The 17,767-nt window shown below is 36.5% G+C and overlaps 1 protein-coding gene and 1 long non-coding RNA gene across 10 annotated transcripts in view; one reads left to right on the top strand and one right to left on the bottom strand.

Moving 5' to 3' along the window:
* Positions 1–1,810: 1,810 nt before the first annotated feature.
* LOC147845343 (uncharacterized) lies at positions 1,811–7,944 on the bottom strand. 5 transcript variants are annotated; one of them, XR_015480295.1, is made up of 7 exons: positions 7,876–7,944; positions 5,319–5,449; positions 4,959–5,014; positions 4,420–4,479; positions 3,506–3,620; positions 3,130–3,241; positions 1,811–2,050 (listed from the first exon to the last, which is right to left on the bottom strand). It is a non-coding gene; the product is annotated as an uncharacterized LOC147845343 (long non-coding RNA). The 5 variants fall into 5 exon arrangements; XR_015480298.1 differs by lacking the exon at positions 7,876–7,944 and adding an exon at positions 4,247–4,313 and having other exon boundaries at positions 5,319–5,424; XR_015480294.1 differs by lacking the exon at positions 7,876–7,944 and having other exon boundaries at positions 5,319–6,802.
* Positions 7,945–8,298: 354 nt separating this feature from the next.
* LOC110438686 (salivary C-type lectin 2) overlaps positions 8,299–17,767 on the top strand; it is a 64,387-nt gene continuing 54,918 nt past the window's right edge. For 2 of the 5 annotated variants that reach the window (XR_015480275.1, XM_087243868.1), the window contains exons 1-2: positions 10,438–10,605; positions 12,597–12,830. Coding sequence is in view for 4 of the 5 variants with exons in the window: in XM_087243868.1 (XP_087099994.1) it covers positions 10,512–10,605; positions 12,597–12,830 (328 nt within the window). In the remaining variant the exon portion in view is untranslated. Of the gene's footprint in view, positions 8,543–10,426; positions 10,606–12,596; positions 12,831–15,683; positions 15,788–17,767 lie in introns of those variants that run through there. The other 3 variants (XM_087243870.1, XM_087243869.1, XM_087243867.1) reach the window with 3 other exon arrangements.

Here is a 17,767-nt window from a genome sequence, read left to right as displayed (position 1 = left end):
TTTGGGTTTATGAAAATTCCACAGCATTTACACAAAATATGTGTCAAAATAAGATTCATCAGCAACAGTTATCTCATTTGCTGAAACAGAGAACGCTGTGACCAAATGAAGACTCACAATCAGCCCAGAGTGAATGAAAAGGACCCAACAGCACACTTAAATTCAGTGAAAACGTTTAGCTCTAACAAATAAAACGTCGGTATTCTGGTTGCATAGAAAAATCCTATCCATTTGACTTGCATACTTCAACCACAACTGAACTGAATTAATAAACATTGTGATTGGTATGCATTAGTTAAACATAAATGAAACACATAAGAACAAGATTTATGTCAAAACATCATAAATAAATCCAATGTGTTTTAAATGCCTCTGATTAATTCGTCTGTTGTGTGGAGTATGGAGCTGCGTCTATTTTGCCCCCAAATATTAAGTAAACAATGAATTGGATCTGCCTTCCTCTACTGCTACATATACTGTATACTTATTCCATATTCATATCTTTTTAGCTGATTGAGTTGATTGATTCTAAGGAATCTGACAGCATACAATCAAAAAAATGGCAAATTAAATAATCAGAAGGTTACAAACAGGAAGTGATAAACTTCATGATTATTTGTTTTGTGTTTTCATGTCAGCCATATTGGAGAGCAGAACGTAAACAGTGTCAATGACCTGAGTGAAACTCATATTTATCTGATTATTGCTATTGAACATGAAGAGTTATGGTGATGTTTGTGCCGATCACTAATCAGAAACACTTTTAGAGTGCTTTAGACTGATAACAAATCAAGCAGAAGAGAGAATAAAATAAACAAAAGCAGAACAAGAATCTTTGTAAAGTGAAATGTTAGTCTAATATCCTTATTAATACAGCTCATACGTGTGGTATTTGCTTATTTTTCTAATACCTCAACCCGTTGGGTTAAATATTTGGTGCTTTGTTGGGTTATTTTGAACCTTTATTTGGTTATTTATTTAATAACTCAACCAGTGAGTTAAATATGTGGTGCTTTGTTGGGTTATTTTTAACCTGTAATAAGTTATTTTTTAATTACTCAACTTGTTGGGTTAAAAATGTTACATTTCACAGTCAACAGATTTAGTGTTGTTTTTCCATTTTAAAGTTTATTTAAATTCTAAGGCAATAATTTATATATATATCAAAATGACCTCTCTGTGTCGTGTTTTTATATCTGTTTCACCAGCACTCTTAATTATTGATTAAACAAATGTGCGCTTCATAGCCGATCTATATAAATGGATAAAACACTCCAGTGTTCATCTCTACAGTTTTCTTATTAATTTTTTAATTTTTTTTTTTGGAGGAAAAGATACACATATTTAGGATAATTGCTATTACTCTCGCCTTTAGGAACCAGCAGAGAAATGTATGTACACTGTAAACGATTTCTTGTTAAATCAACAGTAAGTTACTGGCAACAATTATCCAGTAGCTGCTGTATTTCATAAAACGGTAACATTACTGTAATACTAATTACATTAGTATTACATTTACTGTAAAATGTAATACATCATTTTACTGTTGTTGATTTTTACTGTAACACCAATTACAGTAGTGATACACATACTGCAAAACTGAAAACAGTATTTTATTGTACATTTTTACCATGAAGAACTACGGTATTTTAACGTTACTTTTATTATTACTGTATAGTATTTTACAGTTATTAAATGTTATTTTATTTTATTTAATAGTGCTACTTTATAATGGGTAAAAATGTTCAAAAATTGCACAAGTGTCATTTTAACTGTTCAAGAAATACAAGAAAAATAAAGAAACTGAAACTTTAACTTCACAATAAAGGTTTATTGTGTAAACCATGCTAAAACAGTAGCAATAATTCAATATAACAAAGCAACAGAACACTAATAAACAATTGATCATTAAAACCAGTCAACAATTAATGCATCAAAAATTATCACAATTTTAAAAACAGGTAAAAATACTGCTTCAAGACAGGAAATGATGAAGGCCAAATGATGTGGAAAGGGACAGTGAAAAAGGGCAGCAGCACTTTTGATGATCCTGCAAAAATGACAGGCAAAATCAATCACTGACATAAAAACTAATCATCCCTCAAACCATTTAATTCATTCAGAAACGAAACACTGCACTGTTGTTTTTTTATACATACATATATATATATATATATATATATATATATATATATATATATAAATAAATAAATATATATAACAGTTATAATATATATAACAGTTTTTTTAATTGTTTTTGTTGGTGAAATACAGTTTGTTGTCAATTCACAATTACACTAACGTTAATGGGGAAAAGATCAGCGGGCATTGTTCTTAAAGATTGCTATTCAGGTGTCCACACAGGTGTGTAAAAAATAAAGTCTCATCTTAACTTAATGTCCGACTCTGTATAGCTCGAATATCTGATTCCATGATCACACTACTAGTGCTTCCACGAATTTAAGAGGGGTGAACACAGTTCATTCTCACTTTAAGAGGCTACATATTTAAAATTAAATAAATAAAAATAATCTAATTTAACGTGACTAATGTTAATTAAATACTTTTAGGCTTTTAACACGTATAAATCCACTTCTAACTTACAGATAAGATTGCGTTAGAGAACATGAAAGCCGTGGGTGATTTTTTAAAATAATGCTAATGATGAGTTACTGATATTTGGTTTGCATAAAACAAAGTAATCACTAAGCATTCATTTTTGGCAAAATCTGCAGAGAGGCTCAGCAACACGAGGAAATGTGTTAAAGTTGAGTAGAGAACTAAAGAGCAGTCTAGCCTACTTCATGAAATGTTTGTGGTAATATTCTGCGGTCAATTCGTATTACTGTATTTTAATATGCAGCAGTGATGGCATGTCAGCGAGACAAATAAACATTTTATCGAGTCATTTCATACAATTTATTTATTTATTTATTTTTTATACAAACCCTCTAGTGACATTTCCTCAAACTAAATCATCATAACGTTACTGTGCACAGCATCAGTAAAACGTTGAGAATAATTTAAATACTTAATTTTTTAAAACAGTCACTGCTGATTACAAACTAACATTAAAGCTAAGCTTACAGAAATCCTGTATGCATGACAATATAAAGATGTATTACTCACTGATGTCGAAGCACTTCCAGGTCATCAGAGATGTAGACAGGACAGAATGTGTGCTATCAAATGAGCTCTTGTGCAGCCTTTGTTGGACATCCAGGTAGTATGTTCACCCACACTGTAAGAAACAAAAACAGAAACAATTTATTAAAATGTGAGGGATAGTAAACATGTTTGGTCTACAGAAAGAAGAAAATGTTTACTTTAAGCATTGATCCTAATGAATCTATTTCTAAACTACATTTAACCTTATCACGGAAACAGCATTTTTGAGCTTTCAGACCAGGGGTGCTCAACCTTGTTTGCTTTAAATTAGAATTAAAACAATAAATCTCTATGTCAAATAAAATACTTCAGATCTAAATAAAGCAGGTGTTTTTACCTAAAGGTTCCTTCCCTCCAGTAAGTTTGGCTGCAAATCCCTCCACATCTGTGCTTTATTCGGTTCTTGTCTTAAGAGTAACTGGTGTCGCATTCCAGGTCCATCACAATCTGGGCTAGAAGGACAATATGACAAAAGACAAGACACATATAAATAAAAGTCTCAGAATAAAATATTTATAGGAATAGTTTACTATTTTGCCACTATTTACTCCACGTGTTTTAAACTAGTTTGAATTTCTGTTAAACACTGAAGCAGATATTTTGAAGAATGTTAGTAACCAGTAACTATTGACATCCATATTTGAACCAAATTTCTTTAAAAAATACGAGTTTGTGTTCAACGGAACAAATTAAATATATAACTATTTTGAAACAAGTGGAGGATGCCAAAGATGCTATTATTTTCATTTTGGGGTGAACTGTCCCTTCAATTCAAGTGTCAAGCAATAGTCATAAAAACTGATGTGTCGCTTAAGGAAAACTAAATCAAGTACCTTCTTTGAACAAGCAGAATCATTATGCCATTGTATTCAGTGATTCTCTTACATTTTCTCACTATAAAACGATAGCTTCAACATGCAATCCATGTTAAGACAAAAATGAATAGCATAAAAAAACATATTGAACTAAACTTACAGTTTATAGGCTGTTTGAAAAAAAACAAACACATATGCCCAGTAAAATTGCTAATAAACACAAAGACAACAGTTATAGAAAAAAATGTTTGTCTAATATTTACTCAGCACTTGGTAGGCAAATAGCATAGCCGTGGCTGTTTTAACACCAGATTTTTTTTATCTTAGGAACTGCTGGAAGAAGAAAAAGAGGTTGTACATGAAACTCCGCACAACAAATCTGTGAACAACTTGACATTTAAAAATCTAATCAAAATGAGGAAGACATCGACATTACCTTGAATAATCAAGTGAGGAGTGATTGGTAGCATCAGTTTTTCAACATCAATTATTGTAGCTGAAAAACAGATAAATATAATAAGAGTAAAATAAGACTTAACATTAATTAATCTAAATCTATGGTACAACCATACCAATCTGTATGGGGTTAAAATACATTTGTACACAAATCATTCCCTGACCCCATCAATTTCTCTTAGATTAGGATGAATATGACTTTGGCTTATATCTGTGTACTCAGAACGTACACTCACCTCAGGTACACCTGAACACCAAAAATTAAATGTACAATTAATGACACACTATACATCAAGCTCATTAACATTATTGAGAAATAGACAATTAATATGTATTTTGTTAATATTAACGTTAGCTTAAAATAATTCAACTGCATTTAATTTTCAGCTCCATTTAATAAAACAGTTAAGACTCATTTCATTATGAGTTTAGTTTAAATAACTAACTTACAGTTGAAAAATTTTACCATAATGATAGCTTAGTCATAATGACTAACGTTATGTGAAGACCAGAGCTTACCTTAACGGTAAACGTTTAACTTTTCATGGTGACTTCGCCTTCATCTCAGTGTTGTGCTGAAATAGAGAATTCATTAATGCAGTTACAATAAGTTGAAGTTATGTTTTTCAGGTAACTTAACGTATGGTCAAAAACTCACTCAAGCTAAACTTACTGTACAATACCTCGCAAACACTACAATGACCGCCTGGCGTCTGTTATTTCTTGTTTAAAATACCGTTTGTTAACGGATAGCGTGACATAACATAAGAACCTACAACTAATGTCACTTGGTTAATTCTTTTAAATTACACACACAATACACAGAAATACTTATAAAACAACCCTTTAACGGACAAAATTTGACTTTAGAACACTTACCGAGGATGAATTCGCTGGATGAAAGACGACAGGTGAATTTCAAATTAGGAGAGCCGTTGCCTGCAGGTCGAGTCGTGTCCGTTCGGTTCTATGAATCGGCTCCTTAGTGAACAGTAAAGCATCGAATCCGCCTAAAACAGATTCCTTTTTGTATATGATTCATTACTATTTCGTTATACTGCTTGGCCACGCGCATTTATACACTAATTATACACTAATTGCATATTGCTGAATGTGCTTGTGAAAACGTGTGATCAAATAATTCCCGAGCAAACGGTTCAATTCGGTTCAATACGATTCAGAGTCGCTCGAGTGCTGAACCGAACCAGTGCAAACGTGATATTGATTACAATATAGTAACATTGTTTTATATTCACTTTACCAGCGAAATTATTACATATATCTGACCTTGACAATACAAATAAAGTTCGTTTGAAGTGTTTTGAGAATTCATATTTTTTTCTCCCAGAATTCATTTCACATCAACAAGCAAATGGTAATGGCGGATGAGAAAGCCCAGCTAATATTATAAATATTGCGTTTAATATGTCACGAAATGAAATTTTAACAGTGTTTCATGCGAGAATGTAGTTCTTACAAACTTAAATCTGTGGTTTATTTATAGATATCATGTGTAAATTGTAAGCGTGCTTTGCCGATTGCGGAGATTCTGACCTCCAGGGTGTCCATCATCACTCATGTATCCGGCGAAACGAGGTTATAATCGGCTAGACATGTGAGACTTGCCCCGGTCTTAGATGGCTCTATAATGAATGTGTTATGAAATTTAGTTTTAACCGTTTTTCATGCGGGAATGTAGTTGTTTTAAACTCAAGTCTGTGGTTTATTTATAGAGATGGTGGGTATTTTAAAATATTGTTTTGAAAATGCGGAGATATGTGACCTCCATGGTGATGACGGGTGCCCTAACCTCATGAATCCGTCTAAAGCAGGCTGGTCATTATGACATTTAAGCTAACTTTGGTTTCATGAATCAATTACTTTTTTTCCAGTTTACGTTTTGGTTAAGCACAAATTTATGTTGTTTAAAAATGATTTAATATTTTCATGTTAACCTTATAAAATTAAGGTGCAGTACACCCAAATATGGAAAACCAGGGGACAGCTTTATGCACTTAACAGTCTGAAGAAATAGGTTATTTTATTTTTCTTCACAAAATACTTTGTCAAAAAAAATAAATAAACATAATAATAATATAAAGTGTGTGTAGAGTTTTTCATGGTCATTTGCAGTACTGTATTTAGATGCACAGTAACTGATTTTTTCCCAAAATTCATTGTAAAATCTGCAGTAGCATACTGTTAATCATGTTCACAGTATGGAAATGTTGAGAATACATTATCATGCTGTGAAAACAGCAATATATACAGTAACACACTGTGCACAGCTTATACAGTAAACAACTGTTGAGAAATGCAGTATAATACCGTGAAAACAACAGAAATCGTTTACAGTGTATTTACACAGGCATAGAGGTGAAAAGTAACGAATTACATTTACTCTTGTTACTGTACTTAAGTAGTTTTTTTGAGAATTAGTACTTTTTAGAGTAGTTTAAAATCTGTAATTTTTACGTAAGTATGATTTGCCTAAACTTAAGTATTTTACTTCGCTACATTTTAAATCATATGCGTTACTGAGTAAAAATAAAAATATAAAGAAATGCAACGGAAAAAGAAAAGGGAAATCACATCTGGAAACCACATCGCTGCAGCGGCAGCGTAAGAAAAATCTGCGGTAAACTTGTCTATTTACTGTTGCTGGAGTTGGATTTGTCGCCAGAGTTTAGAAAGTTTCAAACTTTCAGCAAAATACCTGTCAACCCCAGCAATGACAAGGTAAGCTACAGCATATGCCTCATTAATAATTTTAGGCATGCCTGTGCCCTTATAGGCGTAATGTGGAACTTTACAATCGAACTTGTTCGACTATAAATCTCGTCACTAACGCTAAAGTCTGACAATCTTCCGTAGAAATGATTTTATGCTGACATATTTCCTACTGTTATTGGCGCATTTCCCACATAGTGTGTATTGTATATGGTTGCCGTGACAGCTTAAAGCCCTAAACTGACACTTCCAATAATATCTCGACACCTCATCTTTAGCTGGTGAACTTAAAAACTGCCATTGATGTGTCTCGGGGGCCTGCTTAGATAACAGTGAGATGTTTACAGAACAAGCAGGAACCCAGTGTGTTTGTAGCTTTCTCTACGCAGATATGTGTCTTATTACGTGACAGGAAACCAAAGACTCTTTCTATTCGGTTCAATTCGATATCTCTGTGCATCATGGTAAATTGACGATGCTTTCCATATACAGTGTTACATGTTAGGGGGGAGGCTATAACAAGCTGTCTGTATAAACACACAGACACACAGCACCACACTGTCTCTCATTCAAACACATATACAAACATAGACAGCACCAAACAAACAAACATGCATGCGCACACACACACACTTAAGCCCTCGTAACAGGGAGAGCTCGTGCTGAGCTGAGCAGAAAAATGAAAAAAAGAAGCACTTTTCCTTACCTCTTAGCGCAAACTCTCCCGGCTAAACACATAGGGCATAGGCATGAACCTGTTCAATTGAAATGTAGTGCAGGTGAGACATTAAACCGAGGTCTTGATTCTCTCCTGTCCACTTTTTAATGCCCTTCACTTATTAACTTCCCTCCATCTCGTTTCCTCAGATGCACATCATTGATTACGTCAGACAAGTGTTCACTACTGGCAGAGCATCAGGGTTTAAATGAAGTGCCCTAAACCCTTGAGCACTTAGGATCTACACTGTTGAGACGTCACAATCGCATTGCATTCTGTCCCAAATAGGAGCTGAGTGGACACATGAAGCCAATCAAAATCAAAGGATCGAGGGTATGTCCATGTACAAATCCATCATTCACTTGATGAAGTGGAAAACACTTTAAAAAGGTGACTGACACGTTTGCAAGTGTGTGTCTAAGTGGATTGAAACACAGCCCGTGTGCAGCTGCAGACTGGTGGTGGATGAGGAGATTACCCTCGATATCTGTAAACACTTTGAGTGTCCCAAAAAGTGCTGTATAAATGTAAGAAATTATGAGTTATTTTGAGATCCAAATGTGCTCTTCTTAATTTATGTAGTAGTGCTCATTATGAACGAAATAAACCTCAAAGCTTTGCCCTTCAAGTGTTGACTTGACATCCTGTGAATAAGGTAAAGTTAAAGATAACAACCAAGCTTGATACTATCTCTGTGTGTGTGTGTGTGTGTGTGTGTGTGTGTGTGTGTGTGTGTGTGTGTGTGTGTGTGTGTGTGTGTGTGTGTGTGTGTGTGTGTGTGTGTGTGTGTGTAGCGTGTGCAGATCTGTTTACATGTACTCTGTAATCTGATTCAAATATCTATTTTTATGTGTTTTATAAACATCTCGGTTAAACATTTGCGATTGCATTCACACTTGTGGGAACTGCATACATGATATATAAAATAATTTCAGTACTGTTTAGTTTAATATTTAGTTAAATTTAGTAGCTCATTTGCATGATTTACCTTTTATTTCAAGAAACCAAATCGATGTATGTCAGAATATCTGTTTAAGTGACTGCTAGACTCTCTGATGGAGAGGACACTCCATTCAGCCATACACTCCAAGAGCCATCTGGACTAAATATCCCATAGTTCTTTGCACCTCACACCTGATAAGCATGAACTGGACTCTAATCACTAAAACACCTGCAACTAATATACGCACTTATATAAGCACCTGAGTCACTCTACATCCGTGTAAAGTCTTGTTACAGTTTTATGTTAGTGTTTTCACTGTTCTGTGGCCAGTTTGTGTTTTAATCCTGGACTGTTTCTTGTCCCCCACCCACCACAACCCCTATTGTATATACCTGTATATACCCCCTGCTATACCGTCCTAAGCAGGACCGGAGCAAGCTGAACTGCCGCTCTAAACAAAGATGGTCACATCGCCCTCAACCCTAAAGTGAAAGCTGGGGGGGCTGTTGCGGACTCTGCCCTCTCTATTTTGAATATAACAGTGGGCGTGGGTGGTGAGGGTGGTGTCGGGGACGCCACCCTCTCTATTCTACTGCACTAGACGCGGATATAACTGAGGGTGTGGGTGGTGAGGGTGGTGTCGGGGACGTTGCCCTCTCCATTGTACCGCACTAGGCGCGGTTTTGTTTTTGACCCTAACCTTCTCCACCAATCAGATCAGATTCAAGCTACTTCTTCAACCATCCATGCTTGTTCGAGTCACCAGTAACTTCAACAACAAATGTGTAAACTTCCTCTCCTCCACTTCTTCTGTGTTATAAGCGGGTGTTGGAAGCTTAAAGTTGTGCAGCGCCATCTAACGTCAAGGAGTGGTATTGCATACTCTTCTGCTTGACGCCAGTATAAATCCCTTGGGTTTGAATACGGAAAAAAGTCTCATAAAAAGCTGACGATAAACATAAGCCATCCCTAGTTTTCAGTCCCCAATATGCAGCTGTCAGAGTTATTCGCCCCCTGTTTATTTTTTCCCCAATTTCTGTGTATCAGAGAGCAGATTTCTCCAGCACATCTCTAAGCATAATAGTGTTAATAACTCATCTCTAATAACTGATTTATTTTCTCTTCATCATGATGACAGTAAATAATATTAGACTAGATATTCTTCAAGACACTTCTATACAGCTTAAAGTGACATTTAAAGGCTTCACTAGGTTAATTAGGTTAAAGTTAGGGTAATTAGGCAAGTGATTGTATAATGATGGTTTGTTCTGGAGACTATCGGAAAAAAATATATAGCTGAAAGGGGCTAATAATATTGACCTTAAAATGGTGTTTAAAAAATTAAAAACTGCTTTTATCCTAGCTGAAATAAAACAAATAAGACTTTCTTCAGAAGAAAAAATATTATCAGACATCCTGTGAACATTTCCTGTTCAACATCATTTTGAAAATATTTTAAAAAAGAACGAAAAATTCAAAGGGGGGTGAATAATTCTGACTTCAACTGTATATGGACAGGCAAAACACATGGAAAGTGAAACCACTAATCTCGCTGATCAAAGCTGTAGGTGCATCTTAGCCAGAAACCACTTCCTTTTTGCTGACATTTTCATAAACCATGTACTTTTAATGTAACCACGGCTCATCTGTGAAGACTTGCAGCAAGACATAAGAGCAGAACATGGAGTTGGAGACCTTTAATGAACACAGGAATATGAATAATCCATCTGGAGCTCAGAGTCAGAGCGAGGATGAGGGAAGAGCTGAGAAACGCAGTAAGTAACAGTTTATTTAAGTGGTCTGGAAGCCTATGGCTCTTGAGCCACGTGTGGCTCTTTGACTAAAAATACGTGGCTCTCCAGCGGTCTCCCTTCAATAATATTTTGCTGTTTAAATAATGATAACCGTCACTAGAAATCAGTTTCCTGTTGAAAATACATTTACCATCGCCTCGTTATTGTAACTTTTGCAGGAAAATGAATAAAAACTCAGCTTATAAAACGTGACATTTGGAACAATGCATGTTTGCGGCGCTGTGAATAAACTAGCGTTTTTATAATAACTGCGCGTGCACGTAAATTCAAACAACATTCATGAGTGCTGATGATGCCAAAAAGAAAAATATTCTGAGGAGCATTGAAAGGCTCAAAATAAGTGCGCAGAAACATTTGCTTTTATTGAAAACTCTGCTGCTCTGCTCGGTCTGATCTGCACACAACGCATGTCCTCTTGTAGAAAATCAACATTTTGAAACCCATTATGTAGTTGAAAGAAGGCGTGTGAGTGAGGAGCTCCAGCATGCACTGCAAACCGAACAAAAACAGCAGGGGGAGGACGAGAGTTTGGGTTATTCCGGGTTTATTTATGTTTTAAGTTGCGATAATTATTTTAATATTTCCGGCATTAACTTATGTCAGGTGATTACCTGTGTGTGTGTGTGTGTGTGTGTGTGTGTGTGTGCGTGTGTGTGCGTGTGTGTGTGTGTGTGTGTGTGTGTGGCACACACTGTTACTCCCCTCGAGATGAAACAAAGGCTCAAGCTGTTCTTGATTTTAACTGATATTTATTTGGACATGAGTCTGTGGTGTCTTGTAAATTCTAGCCTTGCACTACTTTATGTCCCAATAATGCTGTCAGATCTATGAAAAGAAATACATAAACTTCAATCAACCCTTTAAAGGTGATGTTGCACGAAATGAACAACATACAAACAACCAAAAGATAAAGTGCACATTCAACATGTAAAGAAATACACTTGATTGGCTAATTATAGATTTACATACGGACAAATTATCATACATGTTCACATACGTTAACACCATACGACACACCTCATTGGCCTCTCTAACTCAAGAGGAATAAACTTGAAGGGTTGCAGTTTCTCTTAAACAAACTTCTTTGCACTTCTTAATCCTTAAAAACGTGTTTTAGCACAGCACCTTGTGGCTGTACCACTTGTAGTGCAATGGAAGTATATCTTGATTGCAACAATGAAATAAATCCCAAGCTAAACATAGCAAGAAAAGGTTCCCCCTCCCCCTTATAGTTTTAGTTAAATAACTTTAAATGAATTAACATGCATTAACAACAAATATACATTACTTATTTATTCTAATGATTACTCTGTACATTTTAACTATTCATTGACCTTTTTAATGTAAAGTGTATGTTTATAGAGTGTAATATAAGAATTGCTTCTGACAGCAGCTACACACACAGTGTCTCAGTCTTTTAAACAGACAGTTTTATACACAATTAACCTAACATGCCTAATTACCCTAGTGAAGCCTTTAAATGTCACTGTAAGCTGTATAGAAGTGTCTTGAAGAATATCTAGTCTAATATTATTTACTGTCATCATGACAAAAAGAAAATAAATCAGTTATTAGAGATGAGTTATTAACACTATTATGATCAGAAATGTGTTGAGGAAATCTGCTCTCTATTACACAGAAATTGGGGGAAAAATAAACAGGGGGCGAATAATTCTGACTTCAACTGTACACCCCACTACCACCAAAAGTTACCCCCTTGTGAAAGGCTATATCTGTATCTGCAGTCAGTGTGTGTGAGAGTGGCTTTAGATGTCAGAGTTATGTTTTGTAATTTGATTTATGGAGTTCTAGCTATCTTAAAGCATCTTTCAGCATTATTCCCTCAGTAAAACTATGCAGTAATTTAGAACTGTTTTAACATCTCGTCTACATCAAATTTAAAAGCCATGTCTTATGAAGATTGATGTGTCTGATATTGGTGTGTTTGTCAGGAAGCAGATGTTTGCTGATAATGACGGTGAGTCTCGGGCTCCTCTGTGTTCTCCTGCTGGTCATCATCATACTGCAGCACTTCATCATCATACCAGAGCGAAACATGAAGAAGTGCACAGATGAAGATCTGCAGCGCACACAATTCTGCTTACCTGGACATCACCCTCCACCACTGAGACAGGAACCCACCACTAAGACTACTGCAAAACCCTCCACCAAAGCTTCTAAACAAGGTTAGCACAGCATCTGGAGTATTCTTGAGCTAAACTTGTGCAGCTTAATGAAATGTGCTTTGTGTGTTTGGTTAAAGGGGAGAGTGGGGTAAAATGAGCCAGTGTGTAAATGGACTCATCCACTGCATCTACAACCATTTACATGTATTGTCATTTGACAACTTTCATCATGCACCATGTTATTTCTGCAGGACCGTGAAAAGAAGCACGTGGGATCAGGATTCTCATCAGTGACAACAGTTTTAGTCTCCTCAAAGTCAAATTTTAGCATGTCTGAAGTCATCCAACCAAATATATTAAGTGAAGTTTATTTATAAACTATTTTCGAGAGGATCACGTGCTTATGTTTGACCACAAATGGTCCTGCATTAGCAACACAGGATTCACCAATCGAATAATTCCTAACTCACTATAAATAATCAAAGTTTCTTACTTTAGTCATCTTCATGGTGAAGAATGCACCCTTCTACTCCTCCCTTGACAGGGCGGCACGGTAGCCCAGTGGTTAACACAGTTGCCTCACAGCAAGAATGTCATTGCTGCAAAATCCTTACTTGGTCAGTTGGTGTTTCTGTGTGAAGTTTTGCATGTTCTCCCCATGCTCACATGGGTTTCCCCTGGGTTCCCCGGTTTCCTCACACAGTCTAAAGACATGTGACGTAGGTGAATAGACTAAACCATAATGGCACCATTGATGAGCTCTTAATCAGCAATTCCTAATTGCCATTAGCCATATAATAAGCGCAGAGTTCTCGAGATCTACCTGAGCTTAAGCTCCGCTCTCGCCTTACAAACAGGAGGGAGCCCAGGACTCGAGGATAATATGAGCTCAGGGCTCTCTCCTGGGACAGCATGCCAGACACACTTTATAATCAATCATCAGATGAGTGTGAACTCTTGAAGGTCTACAAATATTCCCCAAGCCTTGATTACTACTTTCGTGTGCCTTCAAATGGGCTGGTAGTTGAAGAATGTTCAACTCTTGGGTAAAATCAAAAACTGCAGGGCTGCAGAAGAGATCTCTGGAGCATTTCTGGAAGATAGCCGACATTTTTAGCCTACCCGTTGTCTCAGATCAGGATACATTTTAATTTGCAGCCACACAGGCGTTTTATTTTTTACTAATTAGCCATGTTTAAAACCACTTCCTAATGCCTTATCATCATTTAAATACAGAGGAAAACATCCTGAAATTAAGTCAAATGCTCTTTCCGACTGGAGCAATATTCGTTCCTCTTTTAGATCAATTAAGTTATTTAGTCCTTTCAGGGCTAATTTATTTTCTGTTTTGGAAACAACTAAAATGTTATTAATATTGGTCCCAATTTAAATGTTTATTGTTTTTTGTATATAAATTTGTTTGTACTTTCGATTATATGTTTTGTTGATTTAGGATTTATGCTATGTTCACACCAGACGCGGAACGCGCGGATAAATTGCGCTATTCATGCTTAAATAGCCGCGTGAACATTTGAGGTTACTCGCTTCATTCGCTGGTCAAATCCGCTTCATTCGTGTGTCAAATTGTGAGCTGCGTCCCAAATGGCACACTATGCACTATGCACTCATGCACTATGTACTTATGCACTTACACACTCAACAGGATAGTATATGTATGTAGTGGCGTTCCAAATGGCACACTAATGTTTTTTTTACTAAGCGGAAATTCAAAGCGTTTCCCTGATGACGTTTGACTGTTGCCAAATCAGTGAAATAAACAACCGAATTATGAAAAAATACCTGCCGTGAATATTGCTGCATTCACCATCGGGAGGCGCTATAATCACTCTCGTAGGAGAATTTCGCTTTTACCATCCAAAATAAATAAAGTTATTCAACATGTGCGTCTGATAGCTCCGCCCCTTCAGGCTACGTAATCAAACCTGCGGTCGTTGAGTGCGTGAAGTGTCCATCATAACACACTTCATTTTAGCGGCTAAATGAGTGCATCATCCGGGTAATTAAAGTGCACTTAATGTTTTTAGAGTTTTCAGTGTGAACACACTACATATACTATTTATACTACAAAATGACGTAGAATAGTGCATAAGTATGCGATTTGGGACGCAGCTAGGGCTTCTGTCTGCCCGGTGACTCTAGCTTCATTGCTAAATGGCTAACATGGATTTTAAGAAGAAAATAACAGTGTTAATGTGCTTTATGAAGACTGAAAAAAAAGCGTCGATACGTTTATGGCCGTGTCTGAGTGCACTAGATCCTTTCAGAGGTGCATCCAGCTCTGTGAGCTCTTAAACTCCTCCAGAAACTGAACCTGGATGATGGAGGCTTTCAATGGTGCTTCTGAATGAGCACAGCCCAGTTTGATGAACTGTTTGTCGGTGTCGGCTGGAGGATTTCTCCCTGGACTCCAACAACAGGCGATACGTCACAATCACACCCCCACAAGAGCAAGCTCCTGATTGGTTTACGCGACGCGAAAGTTCAGATTTTCAAACTTGAGCGATTTGCGCAAAACACTCAATTTGCAACACGCCATTCGCGCAATTTGCATCATTCGCGCGTATCACGCCGCATGATGTCTACTTGCGCATTTGCATTGACTTAACATGAAAATCACTCGCGCTTCACGCGCATTCCACATCTGGTGTTAACGCAGCATTAGACTGTGGGAAGTGTTTCAGGTGAAGTTTGTTTGTTTTGTTAGTCATGTGTTTATGACGTGTTGTACATGTGTTTGATTTATGTACTTCTTACGGACCTCCTCGTAAATGAGATTGTTCATCTCAAGTGGTTATCACATTCAATAAAAACATTCAGATTTCCTCTTATCATGAGCAGCACATTAGTAAAAAATGTCCCATCTCACCCCACTCTCCCCTTGGTGTGCTTTAGATGGGTTTTTCTCCTCCATGGACTTGAAAAACTGGTCTGAAAGCAGACAGTATTGCAGAGACCGCGGTGAGGATCTGCTCATCATTAAGAGTGAAGAGAAGCAGGTGAGTTTGTAAGAGAAATAAACATCATATTGTCGTTTTTCTATACCACCTGAATAGACAGATCTCCTATACTATATATTACCACATTTACCAGGCTAATATAATGTGTTGTCACCTTACAATAGAAAGCGTAGCTGGTTATTCACAAAACCTGAGCAGTGTCCAGTTCTTCTTGAGGCTTGATGAGGAAGAGCGTTCAAGTTTAGATTATATATGCTATTCAAGAAAGACGTAAGTTTCAGACTTGTTAAACACTGTTAAATCCATTACCATCTATAACGGTTTCACTTTAATAAACAAACTCAAGAATAAGAACTTTTTATAAACAGGATTAGGTCTTCATTTCTAGCGTTGACACTATTAACAGGTTTAGCTGTAAATCCCTTCCTCCGCCGCTGAAACTCATAGTTGTTCTTTGTTTAAAAAAAAAAAAAGCACCCAGTTTGTGCTTTTGGCTCGGCTATTGTTGCTACTACTTCTTAGTGACTAATTCAGTTTATATTTATTTGTCTAGCGCTTTTACAGTGTAGATTGTGTCACAGCAGCTGAACACAGAAGATTATTGTAGACTAAAACTGTGTCAGTCCAGATTTCAGAGCTGAAGTTCAGTTCAGTGTGGTTTATTCTTCACTGCTGAGAGTCCAAACACTGAAGAGCAAATCCATCCATGCACAGAAACACAAGTCCCGATCCAAGCAAGCGAATGGTGACAGTGGAGGAACAAACTTCACCAATTGACCAAAGTGAAGGAGAGAAAAAACCTGGAGAGAGACCAGGTTCAGTTGGGGATCCATATCAATTATGAGGAGCTTTTTCATCTACTTGTTGACTAGTGCACCTTAATCTTGCTGTTTTTTATTAAAATATCACATGCACATATTTCACCTAGCATCCTTGCATTATAAGCACTTCCATTGAATACACAAGCATTGCATACAGATATGAATCAAATAGCAACAGTTGCTTCCTCTTTTTCTGGCTACAGGATGTATTTTGTTCTACACTCATACAGCCGCTGTTGAGGACTTTAAATTCATGCCCCATCTTCATCTGTTCAATCATTTAATGCGTGTTAAAATTAATAATTTTTCCGAAGCATCATGATGAAGGCACAGATGATTCGGTGTCGGTTCAGCAACTGGTTTTAGCGTAATGATGTCATTTACTGCATATGATCTGTGTAATGAATTAAGTTAAGGACAAGCTTATCTTCAGCCTGATGTGAAAAAAAGAACCGCCTGAATATACTTTATCCCGTTTATTACATGACTACCTGCCACAAAACATAAAAACTAGAGTCACAAAATTGTTCTAAACTGTAGTAGTCTTTTAATTCTTTAATTAAAGACAAAACTGGCAGTAATGAAAACTGCTGATAGAAAATACACTAAACTGTGCATTATTCAGACTTGAGATGGAGACAGTCAAAAACACAAAGCTGACAGAAACTAAAACAGCTGATGGAGTATACACTAACCTGCTCATTATTCGCACACTAGATGAAGACAAACAGTCAAAAACACAACAGAAACTAAAACAGCTGATGGAGTATACACTAACCTGCGCATTATTCAGACACTAGATGAAGACAAACCGTCAAAAACACAACAGAAACTAAAACAGCTGATGGAGTATACACTAACCTGCACATTATTCAGACACTAGATGGAGACAAACAGTCAAAAACACAACAGAAACTAAAACAGCTGATGGAGTATACACTAACCTGCGCATTATTCAGACACTAGATGAAGACAAACCGTCAAAAACACAACAGAAACTAAAACAGCTGATGGAGTATACACTAACCTGCGCATTATTCAGACACTAGATGGAGACAAACAGTCAAAAACACAACAGAAACTAAAACAGCTGATGGAGTATACACTAACATGTGCATTATTCAGACACTAGATGAACACAAACAGTCAAAAACACAACAGAGACTAAAACAGCTGATGGAGTATACACTAACATGTG

This window comes from Danio rerio, chromosome 3 (genome assembly GCF_052040795.2).
Source record: "Danio rerio strain M-AB ecotype USA chromosome 3, GRCz13ab, whole genome shotgun sequence".
In the NCBI taxonomy this organism is placed as follows: Eukaryota; Metazoa; Chordata; class Actinopteri; order Cypriniformes; family Danionidae; genus Danio; species Danio rerio.
This window is presented reverse-complemented; position numbering and strand designations above follow the sequence as displayed.